At 31.0% G+C, this 24148-nt stretch overlaps 1 protein-coding gene across 1 annotated transcript; it reads right to left on the reverse strand.

Moving 5' to 3' along the window:
* Positions 1-9099: 9099 nt before the first annotated feature.
* On the reverse strand, positions 9100-13062 carry HELRODRAFT_158699 (hypothetical protein; the record flags this gene model as incomplete). Its single annotated transcript, XM_009010702.1, has 4 exons — positions 9100-9158; positions 10877-10925; positions 12488-12694; positions 12925-13062. 4 exons carry the CDS (start codon positions 13060-13062, stop codon positions 9100-9102), a joined length of 453 nt encoding a protein of 150 aa, XP_009008950.1.
* Between the last annotated feature and the right edge of the window lie 11086 nt (positions 13063-24148).

A 24148-nucleotide genomic window follows, 5' to 3' on the forward strand; every position in this document is an offset into this window, starting at 1 on the left:
CTGCAGACGTAAGCAATATTATTCTTCCATGTAGGTCTTATAGGTTCAATTCCATTACACAGCTGTAAATGGGGAATATGAAATTGTGAATTTACATAAAATTGGAGGGTCACACAACTAATCTGATATCATTTTCCTAATCTCCATATCAAAATACATAAGGGAGTTCCATTTTTTTGTTGTACAGTGTTTTTAATCTAAGTGTAAAATTGAATTTTTTTAAGGACATGTTTTATTAAAAACAAATATATGGATAAGCAATGCAACACAACTAGATGAAGATTATAACGGACGTTTTTATTACACAGATAACAAATTCTTTTAACTAAATCAGCAAAACATTGATTAAAGTTATTAAAATGTAACACTCTTTGCTTTTTTTTCAGCAAAATCTTTTATCAGGCTTGAAAAATCTAAATTTTCTGCTATATTTTGCTCGATTGATAACTTGGCTCAAGAGTTAAGTCGATCTTGCAACATAGTGTTTTTCAAATATGTTTTAATTAGTTTCACTTTAGAAAAGCTCTGCTCGCCACTTGCAACATTTACAGGTTTTTTAAGAAGAATGCCCAGAACAATCCATGTATTTGGCTAAAACGTTTGGGAAAAATATTTTTTAATTAAGTTCAAAACAGTGAAAGGTGTAATTTTTTCTATTTTTTAAACTTCCACTTCACCTATTAATAAAAAACATAACATTTATTTGTTTGTCTCATAACGGAGCACCATCAATATCAGTCTTTGAACAAACGGTTAATTTATTTGCAATTCTCAACACAATTTCAATATTTAATGGGCAAAATATCCTAATTAAATACAAAAAACCCATTTATTTACATATTTATCCAGTTGTTCAAATCGTTCTTAAATTGATGACAAACACGTGTTTAATAAGGGGTTAAAAATTCCACTTCAAGTTTCTTCTCTGGATCCTAGGTTGGTTCGGCAGTAATATTTTTATCAAAATGACGTTTTACTTGTCGCACTCTTTTGATTGGTTTGAAAGTTTTCTTTAACAGCAACCTTTGCTTGTTTAAAGCCAAACGTTCTGTAATTTTCTAAATATTTAATACATTCTTAAGACAATTCAGTGTATTGTACCAGATCCATGTCCTTGGCCTGCCTCGCTTTATTTACAGTACATTGTACCATGTAAATAAATAAATTAGTAAACTATAATCTTTTCATTGTTAGGCTAACGTAAGTGCTTCGTGTGCAATGTATGGACTTTTGGTATCAGTTTCATATATAGTAATTAAAGCATAATGCACGCTACTTATTTGGAATCGGATTGTTCTGAGACTTTCAATTTTGGCTTCCCAGCGAGTATCACATTGTATAATACCATAAATGCTAACGGAGTTAAATGAAGACTGTGTAGCATCACCAATAACTAAACTGAGGGAGTGGCTTTCACAAGAAAAGAAAAACCAAAAAATTTAAATTTAAATTATTTTGGAGACTTGCCCCTATTTATTATTGATGTTACCAATAGAAGTTTGGTAGCTTAACATTAACGAACAAGTACAAGCGAGGCCAATATGCAAAAAAAGATGTTTTAACTAATTTTTAATCTAATTAATCAGTATTTTTTACATATTTTATCTTTGATAAAAAAACTGAACACATATTAGTTTATCACATAGCAAAGCACCATCAATATCAGACTTTGAATAAACGGTTAATTTTTCTTGCCATACTCAACAAAATTTCAAAAGTTCATACTTGATTGGAAAATTATCAAAATAAAGTTAAATAATTTTAGTTACAGAAAAGTTAGAAAAAATTAGGATAAAATTTATAATTTTTTGATTAAAGTATTTTTCACAAATTATTAGTATGAAAAATAAATTAATTTCCAGGAAAAACTAAATCTATTTTTAACTTATTTTTATTATAAAAATATTTAATGCTTATTTGCAGAAAGCATTTGGCACCCCCAGTTACCCGACGCCTAACCCCCCAAAAAGCCGGCACTAACAAGCCCTCCGTTGTGAGCGTTATTTGTGTTAATAAATGGTAAAAATTGTTGTTTTAACGTGAAACATTTTTGAAGGAAAAATTAACATTATAAGTCTATCAGCAGAAAAGTTGGCCTCCCGTGACACAAAAAATTTTTCTAAAAAACTTTGTCCCCCATCGGTCATCGACTTTTTTCTGTTTTGGAAACTTTTTCCACCCCGGTCGTCAAACATTTTTCCAAATCATGGCCCCCTCTGTCAAATTTGTCTAGATCGACCAATGGTTACATCTGATCATATTACCAACCCAGTGAGTGCAATCATCAAATTATAAGATAATATAGGAGCATGAGTTAAGTTTGATTAGTTAGAAAAAGAGAAACCAACTGACAACGTTGAATGTGCTCGAGTAATTAATTGCTCCACCGCTTACAAGGCCATCGTAAATCATGTCTTCAAATATTGCTATTGTTATTAATAAAGCAATTTTTGTTTTTGTAAGCGTTATTATTATTATAACTTATGTTTCAAATATATTAATTAACTCTGTTCCATGTTAAATATTCGAAATGAAATGTATGGATTAACAATGTACAATTTAACATAATCTCGTTAGCGTTATTTACCTTCCCAGATGATGTCGTGTTTACATCATTACTGCAACGAATGTTGTCATCATTAAGGATTTATTATTATTATTATTTATATTATTATTAATATTATTATTATTATCATTATCATTATTATTATTATTATTATTTTACGAAAATGTTAAACCTCTCGTATTAATCTGATAAGCCGTCACCTTCCGGTTCTTGTTAATCTCATAACCGCTGCTGTAATAAAAATTGTTCTGGTTACCGTTATAAAGCAATTAATGTTATTAGCGTTATCATGATTATGACCATGAGATTTTGATTATTATTTTTACTGCTATTATTACTATGAAGATGACGATGATAATTTTTATTATTATAATTATAATAATAATAATTATTATTATTATCATCATATTTGTCATTTTAGTTGTTATTGTTATCATCTAATTGTTTTATTTACAGCTTCTCTAATTAGTTGTATCTCGAAAATAAATCATGTTATTCGCAGTGGCTGTGTTGATGATGATGATGATAAATCATGTGTCAGATTTGTACGCTGTCACGTTCCACATGTGATGGTGTGCGTGTGCGTGTGTGTTTGTATATGTTTATGCGATTAAGCGTTGTATGTGTTTGTGTATGTGCATGTGTATGTTTATGTGTATGTATATGTGCGTGTGTGTGTGCATATGTGTAAGGGAGTTCCTATAAGACAAGTGAATGTGAATTTGTAAGAACGTAAGAGTGTTTGTGAAAATAAATAATATATTTGTGTTTGTGTAAGTGTATGTGGCAGTATATGAATGGCATGGGTGTGTGAAAGCATGTGTGCGTTTCAGTGAGTGCGAATGAGCGTGTGAGAGTGCAGGATTGAAGGATTGAGAAACAGTTTGTAAATAACAAAATGTAAAAATAGCTGTTAAAGTGCGGGGGGGCAGGCCGAAGAACGCCTCCTTAACAAGTTGAACCATCAAATTCCCGAGTACATTTTAAACCGTTCCATATTTTTTAAAGTTAAGTTCTGATATAGGTAGAGATTGCCACAACATGCAAGCCTAAATTTCACAAATAAACCTAAAATAATAACAATGTATTGCAATAAAATTAAAGTAATAAAAAAATAAATAAACAAAAGATAATAAAAATGAGAAATACCTTTATAAAAACAATGCGAAATGGTATTGGAGTTGTCTGTTTTTGCTAAGATAAACTCATGAGACAAAATGTAAAGCACGAATGATAAGTAGATGAATGAAACTGAAATCATGAAAGTGATAATGAAAACGAGTGAAAAAGAATATGAATGAGTGATGTTATTTGATAACAAAACTGAAAAATAAACTAAAAATCAAAATTCGTCAAACGAAGTGATTCAAATTTGAAAAATAACAATGGAAACCCGATGAAGTATAACAACAGAAATAAAACAATTCAAAACAACGCTCTAACGGATTTGTTGCCTATTATCTGTAATCGTTATAAGTCATAAAATGATTGTTGAGGTTTAACCTCAGGTTGTCCTTGCTCTGGCAGTGGATGTGGGATTGCTACATTGTTATTCTCCCAAAGATTGTTTAGTTATTAAATAAGTTTGTGCCATTTTTGGAACAATGAGAGGTTGGTTAGTTGCTTTTCCCACTCTTTTCCCTTTGCATGAGTTTAGTAGTATTGGCACTAGCAGTCAAAATCAGTCGCTAAACTTGATCTGTAATCTGCAGTGGTTTTTATTTTCTTTGCATGATTATTTTTATTTTAGTTATATTAAACAGTTCATTAAATAAATTACTTTTCTTAATTATATCTCTCAAACGGTTTGATCACATACACACAAAAGTGAAATGTTTTGCTTCTTAGGACTTCAAGTTTGTAAGCTATCAGACTAATCCTTTTAATCCTGCAGCAAAAAAACTGAAAGCATCTAATGACATGATTTGCAAGGTGCACGCAACGTCGTTCACTCTAGGGGCTCTATAAATGGCTTGCAACATTACTTACTTCTTTTTATAATGTTTAATTCTGAAATTAAAATTTTTCGTTTTACTAAGTTAATTTTAAATGACGCTGTTGAAATTAATGCGGCTTCTTAGAAATACGAAACAAACTTTAAATTGAATCATTCGAAAAACGTTTGATGTATAAAACCTCATGGGTTTCCAAGTTCATTTTAATTGACGTGTCCAAATTGCAGTTCCATTATTTTTGCAAAAATATAAAATCATTAAAAAAGACGCATACATAAGATACATAATGCTATTCATATCACATATTTTTAAATAAATTTAAATAAATGAGTGAATCAAGAAGACAGATAAGAGGTACGTCGTAGGTTGAGAGATCGCTCGTGTACGATGGCGTCTGTTTGTGCTGGCCTTCCCAGAAGAGTATTATCGCGTAAGAGTGGGGCGTGGAGCGATCCCGGGTGCGCGCCACGGAATACCAACATTTAATTTAGATTTCTAGTTTTCTCATATTTGACAGTCCTGCAGCTCTCATACTTTCATTTTTTTCAATGATTATCTATTTTTAATTATATCTATATATTTGACTGCTTTCAAAGTTTTACAAATCTCTATGTGTGCAAAATGCTTTTGTTCTGCATTGTCTTGTTTGTTACATCATTGTCCTCTTCATTTTTAGGCTTGTAAAATTTTTCAATAATATTCTTTTGATTGGTAATTTTTATTCTTTGCTGCTTGTTAATTTGTGGTTGTCTTTGGTCAATAAAACTTTCAAAACTAAAAATTACGTAGATTTTATCAAATATTAGTTCATTTTTTGTCTTCTCCCAGCCTTTACAAAATTGTCTACAACCAACCGACGTTACTTAACTCCCGAACAAGAAAGTCAACAACGAATGTTGCAATTTTCCCGTGAGTTAGAAGCTAAAAATACTCTAGTTGAACAAAAAACATCCCAACTAACCGAACAAAATGAAGTATCATATTGTACAAAGTTGAAGGCTGTAATAACTAATTGAATGATCGTTAAGTATTCGCTTAAAAAACAAACAAGCAACAAAGTAGAGACATATATATATATATATATATATATATATATATATTTATATATATATATATATATATATATTTATATATTTATATATAAATATATATATATATATATGTGCCTACAAAACTAATATACACACACATATATATATATACACATATATACAAATATACTTATAAATATATATATGTATACATATATATATATATATATATATATATACTTATATAAATAAATATGCATATATATATATATATATATAATTCAGAAGCAAATAGACCTAGATGCGTGTGTGCAGATATATATATATATATATATATATATATATACATATACATATATATATATACATATATATATATATATACATACATCAGTATATAATATATAGTCAGTATTTCCCCTTTTAAACTCGGCATCGCGATGAACACGATGATACAACTGTTTGTTGGCACGAAATTTGGTACTTGAAATAAATGTATGTTTAGAAATAATAAAACTGAGGTTCAACAAAAGCGTGCTAGCAAGTTTTTTATTTGATATGCTCACTGGATCGTCTGATGGATGTTTGATTTGACAGTTGCTGAAATTTTATTGCATTGATGATAAGCGTTTCTTCAATTTGTTGAAAGTTGTATAAAAATTGCAAGTAGGCGTTTTAAAAAGTGAGTTTTATTAATTTGAATTATCTTATTTGTTGACAGTAACTAAAACTATAAGGTTAAAAGTTATAAAAATTAGTAAGAAGAAAACAATGGAACGAGCAAAAATATAAGGCAGTCCAAATCTAATTATTAGCAGTGAGGAGAGATGGAGAACATACGCACGTAAATGCATATTTGCGTGTGCACATGTTTGTACACGGTTACATGTACGCACAATGTGCATTTGTATAGGAATTGTATGCGCATATACGTATGTACGTGTATATATTTATACATGCGTACACGGGGCTGACATGCATGGAATAATGCGTCTGAGTTTGTATGCCTATAAATGCTCATGAGTACGTGCTTATGTAGAAGTGCGTATGTCAGGTACGTACGTACGTATCCATACAAACACACTTGTATAAGCATACAAACATTGCCGTATTTAAACAAACGAACACCGACATACAATGACACACACACACGCGCGCACGCACACATGCGCGCGTCGTGACATTTTGCAACAACATGAATGATGAACGTCCATTCATGCGGTTGTTACTAATTTTCAATCGACAGGACATCCAACTGAAGAAAAAAAGGAAAGTATATTCTGTCAAGAATCAATCAGCACTATCGTCATAATTATCGTCGTCACCATCATCGTCATTGTTGTTGTTGGATTTTGATGTTGACATGCAAGCAGCCATGGAGAATAGGTTAGTGTGTTTGTTTGTTCTTATATGTCAATGTTATGATAATAACTGCAGTAGTTGTGGCACCAGCATCGGCATAATAACCATCACGCTGTGGAAAGACATTCACTGCGTTGCCAAAAATTTGTTTGTTGCGTTTGTGGCGAGGGACATGAAGCTTCCAATCAGCCTCAACAAGTTATTTTTGGCCGTCTTCATTTACATCCGCGAACAAAAATTTTCACATCTGCATGCGGCAGTAACATTCGCAAAGGAATTAAAAATACAAATTTCCCCACACTGTTGCAAAACTCTGCGTTGCGTGCTTACATTTCTGACAACATCAATTTTAATAAAGAATGCATTAGATGCAGTGAAAAGTCTAACGACAAACAAAATTATAAATTCCGCTCAACATAAAAAACACACTTAAAAATAGAATAGCGCTTAAAAAGTGCAAGAAGAATGAATGATTATGAAAGCCATCAACGTCGTTCCCCGCAAATCAATCAACAAATTTTGCTCGCAATTAAGTCGAAAGACGCAACAACATTATCGACCTACATTTGTAAATTTCTATTATAAAACGCTGATCAGAATTTATGAGGCACTTTTTAACATTCACCAATTATTCAATTTATTGAGGCATCTATTTAACAAACAATTGGTCGGCAGAGCTTCATCATATTCAATTATCTGAGATGTTTGGTGGGCTGTTTTGAGCATAAAATAAAATAGATAATGATGATAATAATAATATGAATATTAGGATGAGTGGATGAAGTTCGATCGGTGGTTTTATTTTTTTTGTCGATGGTTTTTTGTTGATCTTTGTTTGCCGATGTTTGTTTGTTGATGTTTGTTTGTTAATGTTTGTTTGTTGATGTTTGTTTGTTTATTTGTTGATGTTTGTTTGTTGATGTTTGTTTGTTTGTTTGTTGTTGTTTGTTTGTTGATGTTTGTTGCTGACCTTCGATGGCTTATGACAATTGTTGATGTTTCTGGCAATTTTTAAAAATGAGAAACTGGTTTTAAAATTTTAGAACTGAACACCTGCATTAAGATGATTTTAACAAACATTTGTTGGTCCATTCAAAATAACAAATGACGATTTATACCGGTGAAACATTTAGGAAAAAATTTTTAAACTACTTTTTTAAAAAAATGAAAACAAAACATTTAATTGAGACGATGATTGTGATGAAAACTTAATTACGTTACACGCAATGATGCCATGTATAAGAAGAAAGTTGCACACACGTGTCTGTGTGTTCTATTGCATACAAGATATCTTCGTGAACACTTGTTAGACGTTGTTCCTAATCCAAGACAACAACTCCTTATGGTTCGCGACTCTTTTTAGAAATAAAACGCTAAATAAATTCGTAAACAAAGAGAGCATCGTCCATGCTTCAATCGAATGTGATCGTTCCAGTGGCTCAGAGTTGAATGTGATCGTTCCAACAGTTCAGTTGAATGGTTGACAACTTTGACGTGTCGAAACGAATTTTTATATCATAATTGCAATAACCGCATGAAAAATGAGTGCTCTCTCTAAGTGTATAAAAATATTGTAAAAACGAAACAGATTGTAAAAACAACTCAAAAACTGTCTTCCAATGTTGGACAACATCGTTCAGTTGAATGATGCACAACAGCTAGCAAAACAGAATGAAATAATGTACAAGTACTGGAGACTGCAAAACGACGCACAGATACGAAAGACTTTCCAGCCGGCAACCAATTTCTGTCCAGGCACGCGTCGTGAAAAGCATGCAGACCACTTCAATAACCACTCGCCCGTTCATTTATTCATTCATTCATCCATTCGGACTTTCATTGATTTGTTATTTATTCTTTCATTCATTTACCTGCTCAATCGTTCGTTTGCTTATGAATCCATTTATTCAACTTTTCCTTAATTCATTTTCGTTAATTTTTTTATCCGTCTGTTTTCAGACACCTTCCAGTGTTTTTATTTCTACACGAATCGTTTTCGGCATCACGCTCAGCCAGGTCCAGCAAATATTTTCATGTCTGCCTGCGTCTTTCAACATATAGTATTTATATGAATATACACACAGAGACACACACACACACGCAACGCACACACACACACACACACATATATTTCTAATGATATTTAGTAATGTTTTGAAGTGATGTTCAATAAGGCGAAGTTGTTTTAATTGCATTTCAGATTGGCAGGAATGTTTTGGTAGTTGTGCCATCTTCGAAGGAGCTCTGGTGTTATCATTCATGATATAAAATGTTGGAAAAGTTAACGTTTGAAATTAAAATTATTTAAGACTGAACTAAAGTAATAAATTAAGGAAAATAAAATCAGAATAATTATTGCAAATTAGAATGAAATAATTTCGGAATGGGAACGAAAAACGGTTCAAGCCCATCAACATTATGAACAGTTTTGCAAGTTATGATTAAAAAATGAACAATTTAATTTAACGTTAATAAAAGATGAAGTAAAAATATTGAAATTAATCAAATTTGTCCGTTTAAGTGTAGCACTGAAATTGAATGCTCGGATGCTTGTTTTATGGTTTTTTTACCTATCTATACCAAACAGTGCAGGCTTATATTAACGATACTCAAGTGTTGTAGTAATAATTTTTTTTTCTTCTAAATTTATTTGACAAAAAAAAGTCAGGAGATCAAAAAAGTAACAAAAGTACTTGCAAGACCACCATGACTAAAATCAAGCAAAAATTACAATAATAGACTAATAATAATACAATCAGAAAATTAGTTAAATACATTTAGCAACCACTTTAATAAACAAATACATTGCATAAAAGAAATTAATTAATTTAATTACTTTTAATTACTTAAACTAAGCTTTTAAATTTACTGCCGATATCAAAACCACGTGTGCCTCTCACTATTTACGCATATCTGTCCGCTTATCTATATATATATATATATATATATATGTGTGTGTGTGTGTGTGTGTGTGTGTGTTTGTGTGTGTATATATATATATATATATATATATATATATATATATATATTTAGAATTCTACCAAATTGTCGGCATTAATCAGTTTAAAGTTTCTATTTTCAGTTGTCCTTACTAGAATTTTCTGGAAATTGTTAAATTTGTTGAAAATAGAATTATCATCCAAGTTCATCATGAAAATTTAATAAAAATGTTGTTATCCAAATTCATCATCCATTAAATTTTCATGATGAACTTGGATAAATTTTATACTCAACAAATTTGACAGTTTCCAGAAAATTCTAGTATGGAAAATTGAAAAGACAAACTTTAAAAAGGTTAATGGCAGGATTTATACAATACTGTATAATACATACTAATATCTGTAAGTGTGTGTGGCATTGTGCATATATGTACTGCATATGGTAGAGAGTTTATATGAATTTGAGCGTATTCAAGGATGCTCGTGTCTGCTGTTGTGTGGATGTTCGTTTTTGTTGGTTTCATCTTCAGAACGTTTAATTTTATGCAAGTTTGTGGAAATAATCCTCTTTATCATTATAGGTTGTAAATTTGTTAATTTGTGTATATCTAATGTTTGTGTGTATCTATGTTTGTGTGTATCTATGTTTGTGTGTATCTATGTTTGTGTGTATCTATGTTTGTGTGTATCTAATGTTTGTGTATATCTATGTTTGTGTATCTATGTTTATGTGTATTTCTGTTTGTGTGTATCTATGTTTGTGTGTATCTATGTTTGTGTATCTATGTTTGCACCCATGCTTGTGGTGAATGCGATTGCGTTGGTGGGCATTTTCGTTGCGGTTGTTTTTTTACTCATCATACTTCATCTTGTGTTATTCACACACCCACATAAGCACGCACATGCACTCACATAAACACGCGCGCACACACACATGCACACAAAAGCAAAATACATGACACTTGACAGTAAGATATTGAACTGAACTGAACTGACAGTTGAAAGTAACGTAACAAAACTAACTGGAGTTCTGTTGGTCGGCGATGTTGTTTGGAGTGAAGGTCTTCCGTATCTATTTTGTTATTATTGTTGCTGTTGTTATTATTGCTGTTATTGTTATCAATGTTGTTGCTGTTGTTGATGATGTTGTTGTTCTCCTAATTATTATTATTATCCTTAACTTTATCATTATTATTATTATTATTGTTGTTGTTGTTGTTGTTAATGTTTATGTAAATGTAAATGAATGTAAATGTTTATGTTCAGGATAGCAGTTTGCATAATCAAAAAAAAAATTTAACGGAATACAATAATCATGCTATGATGGATAATTTGATTGTTGAAAGAGGTGAAGTTGAAAGAAAAATTGATGGATTGAATAAATATAAATCAGCAGGACCCGATAACTAATTTCCAACTGTTTTGAAAGAATGTAAACATTCAGTTTCTGATTATTTGTGCAAATTATTTAATTTGTCTTTAGATAGTGGAAAAATTCCGAAAGATTGGAAACACAGCATTATTGTTCTTATTTTAAAAAGGGGATAGACGTTTGGTTGAGAATTATAGACCAGTTGCTCTAAGCTGTGTTTGGTGCAAACTTTTGGAGTCCATTATTAAAAATCATCTATTGAGTTACATTTATACAAACAATTTACTAGACTAGATTATAGGCGATATGGTTTTGTGAAAGGGAAATCAACAACTCTCCAGTTGTTGAAATTGATGGATTGTTGGTAATTGGTTTGGATGTTGATGTTGTTTACACAGACTTTACTAATGCTTTTGATAGAGTGCCACATGTGTTATTGATTAATAAGTTGCGTGGTTATGGTGTGAATGATTGTTTGGTTGAATGGATTAAAGAGTATTTGTGTGGTAGAACTTCTAGTGTGAGAGTGAATAAATGTTTATCTAATAGGTTGGAAGTTAGTAGTGGAGTGCCTCAAAGAAGTAGGTCCGGCTTTGTTTATTGTGTATGTGAATGACATGTTTGATATTGTGAAAGATAGATAGTTCTGTTCAAATGTATTTGTATGCTGATGATGCTAAAATGTTTAATTTTATAAGATGTGTGGATGATAGAATAGTGCTACAAAAACATCTTGATAAATTGTATGATTGGAGTATGCTATGGAAAATCGATTTGAATATTGAAAAGTATTGTAAAGTTTGGTCATTCATGTTTGGATAATAATTGGTGTTATAATATTAATATTTCTAACTTGGATTTTTGTGGTGATGTAGACGATTTGGAGGTTTTGTTTGAACGTTCACTGAGCTTCTCTAAGTATATACATCATGTCATTAATAAATGTTTTGTTCTTTTAGGATTGTTATACAGAAACTTTAAAAATTTAACTAAAGAGTCATTTATTTTGATTTATAAATCTTTAATTAGGTCAAAGTTAGAGTATGGTGTCGGTGTATGGTCTCCTTGAAAAATAAAGGAAATCGACAATTTGGAAAGGGTTCAGAAACGGGCAACCAAGATGGTCAGGGATTGCAAAGGCCTTTGTTACTCGGATCGATTGAAGTTTTTTGGCTTGCCAACTTTAAGATTTAGAAGAGTTCGTGGAGACATATTAATGAATTTGAACATCGCGATGGGTATGGTAGATAGAGATTCCTCACCAGCTTTGTGTTTTGATGCGGATCCACGTACCAAAGGGCATCGCTATAGAATACATGTTCAAAGTTCCATACAAATACAAGGAAGTATTCGTTTTCTAACAGAGTGATCTCTATTTGGAACAATTTACCGACATGCGTTGTTGAATCAGATACTGTTTCCAACTTGAAGAGGAATTTTGACTTATATATGGCCAACAAAGATTTTCTCTATGATCATAAAATTGACATTGTTGTTTGATTGTTTTTTGTTGTCTTTTAGTGCTATTTTGATATGGGTATATATAACTTACGTTTAAGCCCATTATTTATTTATATTTATTTATTTAATGTTTTTTATCATCACGTGTTGACAGTTAACAAATTGTATACCCTTTGCTATTGGCTTATTTGTTTCAAAGACATCAATGACACACACACACGCACACACACAAACTCACATGCAGCAAACGTGAATACGCGTGAAAGCACGCATGATGCAAATTGCATAGGACAAGCGGGAATACCTTCGCACTTGAGCACGGTAAATGCAACAGCACGACCAGGCACCTCCAACCATTGCGACAGCAGACCGCCATTGTGTTGTTGTTGCTCTTATAATTAAAAATTACTGCTATAATTAATGATTACTGTAATAATTAAAAATTACTGTTGTAATTAATAATTATATTGTAACTACCTATATAATAATATAATTTACTCGTGTAAATATTTTTGTTTTTTGTTGATGTCATTCTTCGTGAGCTTTACAGACTTGCTTACGCAAAATAATGAACAACTACACGAGGGGAATGAAATTTTGCAGACCGGGCCTGCATTCAACGTTTTTCTTTTTAAATTTGCTTCGGTAAGCTGTTCGTAGTTGCATCACAGGTAGATGCAGCACATTGATAAAATGATAAATGTTGTCAGTTCCAAAGTGCGTTTTCTTCACAAAGTTTTGCGTGTAATGATGATGTTGATTTTGAAATGAAATTAGATGTTAATGAAGGATTTTTGTCGCGAATTCTTTGAGGCAGTGATCCTGTGCGCTAAACTTATTCATAATTAAGGAATTATTATTGTTATTATTACTGTTTATAGCTGATTCGTTTTTTGGAATTAGAAAATAGTCTTTATTTTCAACCATGATCATTTCTTTATTGCTACATGTTGAATTTTAGTCAGAATAAATAAACCTCCATTAGTATCCCAGAGTTCACTCGGTTAGGACTAGTTATATTTCTTGTTTTTTCTAAATATTTTCGCAATCTATTTCAGTTAATAATTCTGAAAACTCTTTTGAGTTTAAGTTATTTCGGAGATTAACACGCGTGTTAACTTTTTAGCATAGAACTTTGTCATAAAGCTATTAAATTGAAAGTCTTGAATAGGTTTTATTTCCTTTTCACGAGTCCCTTTTGGTATAACAGGTAAAGTCTGTCAAAACTGGCAACTTTTCTAAACTTGCCAGTTAAAAGGAAAAACCATTCACAAGTTGATTGTTTTTCTTCAACGCCCTGTGACGTTCTGTTTCGAAGGGGGTCATGCTTCTTTGTGTTTGATTCAAAATTGCTCATTTAGATATGTTACGTCTATGTTATAAAATAATTGAAAATTTTTTTTGCTCTGTTTTACAGCAAAAAATATTAAACATATCAATTTGTAAGAAATTTATTGCAACTTTCTGGCTTAAAAACCTTATAATTGGAAATCATGATGTCAACCATTTGGTAGATAGATGTATGATTATGTTCATAAAAAGATTACGAATCATTGGTGCTCTGTTTTACTGCAAAGAAAAATACCTCATTTTTAAATTTTTGCGTAAACTGGAAGATTATTTATCTGTAAAAAAAAAATCATCTAACTTTAGAAGTTATTTATTAACAAGTTTTACATTGAAAGTTTAAAATCTTAGATTAGTAAATTCTAATGCGCGTTCCACACTTTTTAATCTACACCCGCATTCCAAACTTTATTGGTCGAATAAAATAGCGCCTACTCTCATAAGTCGAATACATGAACTTTTGAAGGCATGAGTGTAAGTAAAGGGACATTTTTTGTACAACTTTTGGTCACTAAAATCATCTTTTTGATAGGATTAGAGTGAAATCCGTTTTTATAGGTCCTCTACGTTTTAAAAAAATTATGTTAAATTTTAATTCATTTGGACGCTTGGTTCCTTTAGGAGATTTCGTTTTGAGTCAGTCTGATGCATACGTATATCTTTATAGCTATGCTCTCATGTTAAAAGAATACTTTTCAAACTGATCTTATGGATGTAGTCTGGAATGATTTTCTATTGTTGTTCTCGTTTACTTTTAATCTCTAAACTTCTGCTGTTAGTGCCAATTAATGTTCATATTTATTAAGGTCTTACCAAACGTTGGTGTCAGCAAGCAACCGTTGAAAGCCAGCTCATCCCACATTATCTTATTCGCCAACGACTTAGTCATGCCATTTTACTACTTTCAAATCAAAAACAATTTTGGCAATGATTATAATGGTTGTTTAAAATATTGAATATTTTTTTTTATTTTAGCTCGTATATAAATAGAGAATCAAAATTTAGCAATTATTAAAATTAGCAAAAGCAATCAAATATATATATATGGAGAATTATTAATGTATGTATGAATGTTGACACGATCAATATTTACGTTTATTTTGAGTTATTCTTTCAAAATTTGCTTCGAGTTATAAAAATTATTTACTAAACGAATTTTATATAAGTTAACTGTTCTTATGTCCTTGTGCAATAATAAATTACATTATTTTCAAATTCTGAGCAAGTTGAAATCACAATTCTTGAACGAAAATAACTAGAGAACATTAAGATTATTTAAATGCATGTAAACTTGAGAATATTCCAATATTCCAAATAAATTTCTAAATCTTGTTGTTAACCTAATTTATAAATAGCGGTTAAAACAGATGATTTCAATTTTCATAATTGTCACAAATGTTAGAAACAAAGAAAAATACTAATTAATTCATAACCTACAAGTCATGTAAACAGAAGAGAGAATAATGATGATGGTAATGAAGATGTAGATGATTATTATGATGTTGTTGTTGTTATTGTTTTAGTTCAAACTATCTCCATCATGCCATAACATAACAAGGGTAATATTGTAGCAAACAGGTTTCTTAAATTTTTTTTTTCAAGTTTTTGTTGGTTCTAAATGGCAACATATTTGTAGCAAAGTAAAATTTTTGTTTAAGTTTTTGTAAAAAAAAATATAATTTTCCTTTTAAAATATATGTAGTTAGGATTTACTGCAATTATGAATGTTTACGAACGAGTATGATTTATTAATTGGAATGAACCACTTCAAAATATGAGCCTACAAATAATTCGAGCTATTAAGTTTGTAAATTTTTCAGAAGAGTCAACTCCTGGGGAATCATCTGGAATGTTTCTACAAAAATTTAATAAATAAATTTGAAGACTCATATTTATAAAATTTACAGGATATTTATTAATCCTGATAGGATTATATTTAAGGATTTATTAATCGTGTTAGATGTTTTCTATCATTATTAATTTTTACTTGTTAGTTAACCACGTTAAGAAATGAAATATTTTTTTCAAATCATTGCCAATCTTTTTGCTTATTCCCAAAATAAAAAATTTCTTAATTAAAAAGGTAGAATTTGTTGAAACAAAAGTATAGGTCACGTTGAAATAAACAAAAATTACAATTTGTAACATTAAATTCTAATTATGATTCTAATTTAAACATCATTAAAATTTTGATGAGCTGATTAATAGCAATTAATAACATTAGACAATAACCAATATAATTGTAAGATTTTATTAAAACGAGATAATACTAAAGATGACGGCAAATATGCAAGAACAAGTTGTACAGCACGATCGTGTCGGCGCCGTGACTTATAAAGTGCTAGTTCTATATTAAACGCGGACTCACGTGATTTCATGAATTACAAAAGATTAACTATTTAAATCTAAACAGAAAATTCATTACATTTAACCCAAAAGGTGCACATTATAGTTTATACCCATTTCAGTCGGGTCTTGGATAATCGTCATATTTGAAAAATATATTAAAAGCAAAAACATATTAGCTAGCCATTAAATAATCTACGTTGTCGAGTTGACAGGAAGCTAAAAGAAATATTTCAAACTTCTACGTCTCATTGAGCGCACGAAGAAATACTCACACACACGTTCACGCACACAGACATTCTTTTTTATATGAATAACGAACTCAGTGAAAGACGGTTTATCGGACCACATCGGAACTTCTTGTTAGGGGCGTATCAAATATCCGGCCTGGCTGAAGACTCGGTCAAAAATTTGAAAATCGGCTTTTGCCATTTGAAAGTCTGAATAGAAGAATAGCTGAAAATGCAACTTACGTTTAAGCCATCACTTTTTGGATTCCAGAACAATAATTGCTGATTATTATTAGCGGGAAATTAATTTTGGCCAGAGCTGTTAAAATATCTGATTTTATACAAAAGATTGAATTTTATCTTGATGAAGAATTGTTGAATAGACATGAATCGCTTAATTTTTGTCAATAACTTGCTTTTCGTTCTTACAATTTTTTTTGAGTTCGGCCTTCGGCTAATGCGGAATAGCGAATCAACTATTTTTCTATTCTTTCTATTATCTTACCTGATTCTAAAACTCTTAATGTTTCTTACAAGTTTCGTAGTCTAAGCTTTATCTTTGATTCTAGCATATCTCTTACTTCTCAGATTAATAGTGTTGCTATAAGTTCCTACTTTCATCTACGTAAAATAAAAAACTTTTGCCCTTTTTAGAAGATCCTACTTTTCTCTTTCTTGTTACTTCTTTAATTTTATCAAGGATTGATTATTGTAACTTGCTCTACTATGGTCTTCCTGATTCTACACTTAATCCTTTAAGTAAAGCTTTTAACATTGCTGCTCGTCTTGTTACTCGTGCCCCATTTTTTCTCATAGATTTTCATTTCTTGTTCTCTTGCACTGGTTACCTAATAGAATAATTTTTAAAACTTGCACGTTTATGTATTAATTGTTTTAAAATTGTTGTCACGTATTTAAATAAGAATTACAGAAAAAACAGTGGTGAAGTGGTTTGAAGATTTGCAAAAAAAAAGGACCTTGGAGTCATCATTCACGCAAGTAGAAAAACCTCAAGACAATGTGCAATTGCAGCGGCCAAAGCAAATCAAATACTTGGATTTATTAGAAGAACAGTGGTCAGTATAAAAAAAGTTGATAATTATAAATTTGTATAGATTTTTAGTTTGCGCCTTACTGGAATACTTTGTTCAGATGTGGAGCCCAAATTTGCAAAACATAAAGACGTTCTTGAAAAGGTACAGCGGAGAGCAACAAAGATGATCAAAGGTCTTGGAAAATGTGGACTGACTACTCTAGAGATAAAAAAATGCAGAGGGGATATGATACAGACATGAAAACTGATTACCGGAAAAAAGGATACGCCGTTTACCAGTTCAATTGAAGGCTAGAGGAGGACTACGAGGTCATAGATACAGACTTTTTAAGAAATCAGTTGGTAAAATCAAACATTTGAGCAACAGGGTGGTAAACACCTGGAATGAGCTGAATGACGAGACGGTAGACACTAGTCTACTGAGCCACCATACACGTAAATCCCGTATGTTATGTCATGTAATTTGCAAATATATAAAATTAAGCAACGAGATATGGGACGTAAAACTTTTACATTGAGAGTATAATATAAAAAGTAAAGTTAAAGTAAATTTAGAAAGAATTGTCCTGAAAGTTAGTATAAGTAAAAATAAAAAAATTACAAATGTAAAGTTAAGTGAGTTTTTTGTTAGTAAAATAGAAATTAAATAAATTTTTCGCAAGTAATGTAAATTGTAATTAAAATATTTTAAGTGAAATATCACTGCTTCCATTAAGTTATTAGCAGATTTGAAACAATCGTTACCTTAATTGACTATACACTCGAGTTCCTTACCAATGCTTTTGTTTCATCAGAGAAGTATCTCATCATATCACAAAATGTGAGCAATTTGTTTTTTTAATGATCGATCAGTGATGGAATTGCAAAGTTGTTTTAGGTTGTGTCTACTCTTTTTGATACTGTCACACAAGAATGACTTCATTTTGCGCTCACACAGAGCATGTAGATCCCTCAACTCATTTTTTTTCAATTATTTTATCGGAAGCAGAACGTGTTTGTTTGAACACTTTTTTTATAACGTTTTTTTGAATGTTTTTGAAATGTTATCACTTTTTTTGAATGTTTTCCTTCAAAACAATGCAAATGTAACATGAAATATTATATGTGGGAACATAAGTAAACGTACACAAAGCTTGAAATACAAAAAAGCATAAAAAGAACAAACATGCATACTCAAATGCACACACATCCCTGCATGAACTAACATAAAAAACATCCATGTGGCTTGATGTCTCTTAAAGTGTCTCGCATAATGGCTTACTGCTATTCGGAGGTCGTGTTTCATTGTGTGCGTGTGTGTGCGTGTGTTCGTTTGGTTGTCTGTCTTCCTATTTATTCTACGTTTTCATGTCTGTTTACTCTTCGTTATGTTTTCTTGTCCGTCTCTACGTCTTTTTGTCTTAACATTAGATCAAATGTACAAATTTTGTATTATTTGGCTTTTTTTTACAAAACAAGTTAACTTGACCCTATTTTTAAATGCACTTATTCACAGCTCGCTCGCAAATTTTTCTTTATTATAAAATGAGCATTATTTATTCATCGTGGCCAGTTTGAGGTATTCGAACTTTGCAATAAAATGCTCTTGCGTTGTTAAAATTTTAAAATCTCATGCAAATAAAAAATAACTTATTACTTTCACCCAGCAGTATGTACTAACCAATTATAAATTTGAAATCAAATCTCTGTTTATGATGATAAACACTTGGTTAGTAAGCTGGCTTTTTGTTATGCAACTAATCTACTTTTACTACTTCTAACCATGTTTGCCCTATTAAACTTTCGAGAATTGTCAAAGAATGCAGAACGGGTGCTAATTCAAAAATCGTTTGCTCGTTTTCTTGCAAAAGATTGATTTGATAGTTATTATCATTATTAGTAACAAAATATATTAAGAAGTAATATTGCTAGTAAGATTTTTCCATTTCTATTACACTTTTTGATCATTGTACTGGTCTGTCAATGTAAAAATAAACTAAACACCTATTTAATTTAAATTTACGTAACAACTCTTTATTCTGCGAGGTGCAACAATGGTTCGTACTGTCCAAAAATGTTTTCACGTAATCTGTCTGCAATCGTAAATTAAAATTTTTGATAAAAATTCAAATCTTGGTCAGCGCAATTAATAATAACACTCGGCATTGCGGAAATTACATTTCTAGGCTTCCTTCAAACAAATTAAATTGAAATTCTTTAGAAACCTTAAGAATATTTAATTTAAAAGACGATGAATTAATATTTTTACCCTTGATTTAAAAACATTTTGTGAAATAAATGAAAATTTAAAATTACTCTCATTACTATCATACAACCCAGTGGTGGGTGTTGCATTGTCCACTGGGTGTCTCCACTTTGTGCAATCATGGACTGAATCTTGTTCATGTGCGCATTGGGTGGCCAAGTGGTCGAGTCCAAACGACTGATGGTCGAACCCTGTCAACTTTTATTGCTTAACGGTCTAGCATTTGTGTTCCCATTCTACCCTCGATGAACGTGACACGACCCCGGTGGGACAGACGAAGGATCCTGTGCAAGCACCACGGATCTGTAGCGTCCAGTTTCTCCAGAAAAATTTCTCAGGTTGGCCATGTTTCACATTTATAGTGCAGCACGGGAATGATGTAAGCGCTGTAGAGCTTGAATTTCATCGTCAATGAAATGCTTGAGTGCCAAATGTAGCCGCCCAAAGACCTGAACGAGTCAAGGCAATTTGGCGAGACATGTGAGAATCCCTACTGCCAGTGATACGAGAATAATATGATTAATTGGTTTGATACAACTCATAAAATTTATAAAAGGTTTCAATTATTTCAATCATTTTTTTTATACTAAAACTAAAAAATTTCAACATTGTGGTTCAAGATTTGTCTAGTAATTTTAGTTTTGTGTTTCTTTTTCATGTGATTCTTTACAGCACCAGTTTGTACGTGCATTGCGAATCTTCTCGATAGCTGGGTCCTCGTCATACCAACATATTCTGAATTATGGTGCCCACACTCACCAATATTACATTGAACAAATATATTTGATGGCTGGGATAACAACTACATATACACAACGTATCAATTCGAACACCGAAGATGGTATAGGAACACCAAAAAAGCTTTTTTGTTCTATCATGCATAAAATAAAAAAATTTTGGTTTTGAACTCAAGAAACTTGAAAATAATTTACGATCAACCGTTAGAGAAATCGAAAAGTTAAACAGGAAGTTAACTAACACCGAATATGCTGTGATTTTTATCAATAATTGCGTTTCTGACAGTCAGACTGTCAATATTAACATGCATGCACAGTACATACAACACAACAGCCAGACTGACAGAAATGCAATTATTGATGAAATCGCAGCATGTTCGGCGTTAGTTAGCTTCCTGTTTAATTTTTCGATTTTTCTAACGGTAGATCGTAAATCATTGTAAAGTTTCTTGAGTTCAAAACCAAAAATTTTATTTGTTTTAAACATGCTTAAAATAAACTGAACTTGAAACTTGTCAATAATTTACGATCTACCGTTAGCAAAATCGAAAAATTAAATAGGATGCTAACTAACGCGAAACATGCTGTGGTTTCATCAATAATTACATATTTGATGAGGTGATTATTTTTACTGCTCTTTTCACAAAAAGTACATATTGTAAAGGACAAAAACGTTTTGATGATATGAAGCCGGCCACATTGGAACTACTTGACTGAATTGAATAAAATTTTTTAGTGGTATTCATGAGAGTGTATAAAGGCTAGCAGTTGAACAAATTAACGCTTGTAAAAACGTACAACACCAGCACACACAAAAAAAACAAATGCAACGACTAGGCTATTTTTGATTTACCGGTTTAATCAACACCATGAAATATTAATATTACTAAAAATAATATTAATAATCTAAATATTTTGACTAACAAATCGTTACAAAATATTATAAGTCTATTGCTGCAGAATGGTTTAAAGTAAAAAGCGAGGTACGAAGAAAGTTGTGTTGAAAATTTCCGTCGAATTGTGATAATTGTTGGCACCCTAGCTCCGGGTGAATCGGAAATGACGATTGATAAAATGTACTATTTATAAAAAATATGTCATGCAAGCAACGTTAATACGTGTGTGGCTTTAGGTGTAGTCTTTTACAATACTATACAATATTTAACTTCCTCCAAATTATGATACAACATAATGATAAGAAGACAAGAGGATTGTGACAGAGTCCATTGAAGAACTCATCTAGCACAACTACCTGGAACATAAATTGTCAAAGTTCTGCAAAAAGTCAATCAAAAATTAAATAAGCTTTTGTTTTCAAGACAAACAAAAAAGAAACAACTGGAAAATATTAACTGGAAAAAATTAAATGTTAAATTTCCTCGTTCCAAATTACAACATTTAAATGAAAAATGAAAATTTACACATATCTTACTCACACACAGCATACTCATTCACAAACATCCATACTCACTCACAAGCACATCCATACACATTGACACGTTCATAAATTGGCAATGAGGATGTCAGGTTTCTTTTAAATTCGGAAGGTGATGTTGAATCGTGATGAGAGTCAGATTTTAACAGCTGATTCCAGATTCTTGGTCAACTACGCATTATGTGATGAAATAGAATATTTGTTTTGGATTTGTTTGATCTGATGTAGTTTTGTTTTCTTTTATTACAAAGATGTAGAAAATAATTGTTGAATCTTTGCGGGTAGTATTCCAGTGAGCTGTTAATAAACAAAATTTGCTGAGAGATAATTGTTTATCTGATCAAAGTTTATGTTTTTGGTAGCCATAAATCAAGGCTTACTGTGAGAACGTCTTGTTGATAAGGTGATTATTCTTACTGCTCTTTTCATCAACGTCTTGATGGGATTAGTAATCGTCAAATGTGTACCTGCCCAAACTGTTACAGTACGAAACATGTGACAAACATAGATTTATAGTGTGTTCAATGTTATTGTTGGTACGAAGTGACGTATTTTATTGATGACACCAATCGCTCTAGCAAGTTTGCTGGATACGTAATGAGTGTGATTGCGAAAAGTTAGCTTTTGATAAAAAAAAATTTCAAAAAATTTGATAGATTTACTTTCTAAAATTTCTTGCCTATTGATAATGATCTTGTACGGCTCTTTGTAATTTAAGCATTGTTCTGGCCCAATTACAATTGTTTTAATATTCTTAGTATTTAAAGTTAATTTGTTGTTGTTAAACCATGCGACAACATGTTTTTAAAATTTTATTTGTTTGTATTACTAACTCATCTATATTTTTATTTTTGCTAGAAATGTTTTTATCGTCTGCATAACATATGTAATCAAAAAACATGGATGCTTTCGGTAGGTCATTAACAATTATGACAAACAGTAACGGACCAAGGAGCGCCATGGCAAATTTTTAAGTAGAAGAAGTTTTATTTTGCTATGTGACAAGTTGAGCTCTGTTGATAAATAACTCACAAACCAACTCAGTGGAAAACCGCGTATTAATAGGTGTTGAAGCGATATACCGCATTCTCACATTTAAAAAAGACGAAAACCTGGAGATGCTTATCCATCCACCGCAATAAGATTATGTGATGATGTGATGTGATTATGTGATGATGAAAAATATGCTGACGTCATCACATCAGAAGATGTGTTGATTGGAGAATGTCCTTCAAAAGAAACATCAATCTCCAATGAAACGCGAACGAAATGGCCAAACAACAGTGGCAACAATGTCAAAAGTGGACAACTTTTTACTTCCTTATCAGAAAAGGACAGCTTTCTTAAAGTTGAATTTGTGATTTTAGAAAATATTGCATTATTTAGTCGAAGAAACCTATTGATGATATTTCATAAACTGTTAATCTGTTGAGTTTATTGTTTATACCTTATGTTTCATAATCTTTGTATCGTGAAAGGCGCCTTTGCGAAAGCCTCTGGTTTTATAAAAGAAGCTATACAACTATACTACTAATAATGTATGCATATATGTATATGTATATTTTTTTTGGTAACAGACTGTTGTTAACGCAACATTTCAAAAATTCAACACTACTTTCAACATTGCTCAACTTTTTTATATTTCTTTTTAATTTATTAATGTCAGAAAAATTAGACATTTTATTGTTTTAAAAATTATATATATATATATATATATATATATATATATATATATATATATATATATACATATTTGCACGCCAGTGATTGGGAGAAATTAATTAAAACAAAATGCTTCACTGATAATTCAAATTAACAGCAACAGTACAAGCAACAACACAAATAAAATGAAGTCTATGCCATACTTCTGAAATTTTAAAGTTCATTAAGGACTTTTAGCCGTGCTGAAAACCGTTTGAAACGAAATTAGAACAATAAATTAAACAAAAGCAAAAATAAGATGGGCTGATTTCACTCTATATAAATATATATAATAAATATACATATTCAACATTTCAAAAATTCAACACTACTTTCAACATTGTTCAACTTTTTTATATTTCTTTTT

The sequence above is a fragment of the Helobdella robusta genome (genome assembly GCF_000326865.2).
Source record: "Helobdella robusta unplaced genomic scaffold HELROscaffold_1, whole genome shotgun sequence".
NCBI classification, from domain to species: domain Eukaryota; kingdom Metazoa; phylum Annelida; class Clitellata; order Rhynchobdellida; family Glossiphoniidae; genus Helobdella; species Helobdella robusta.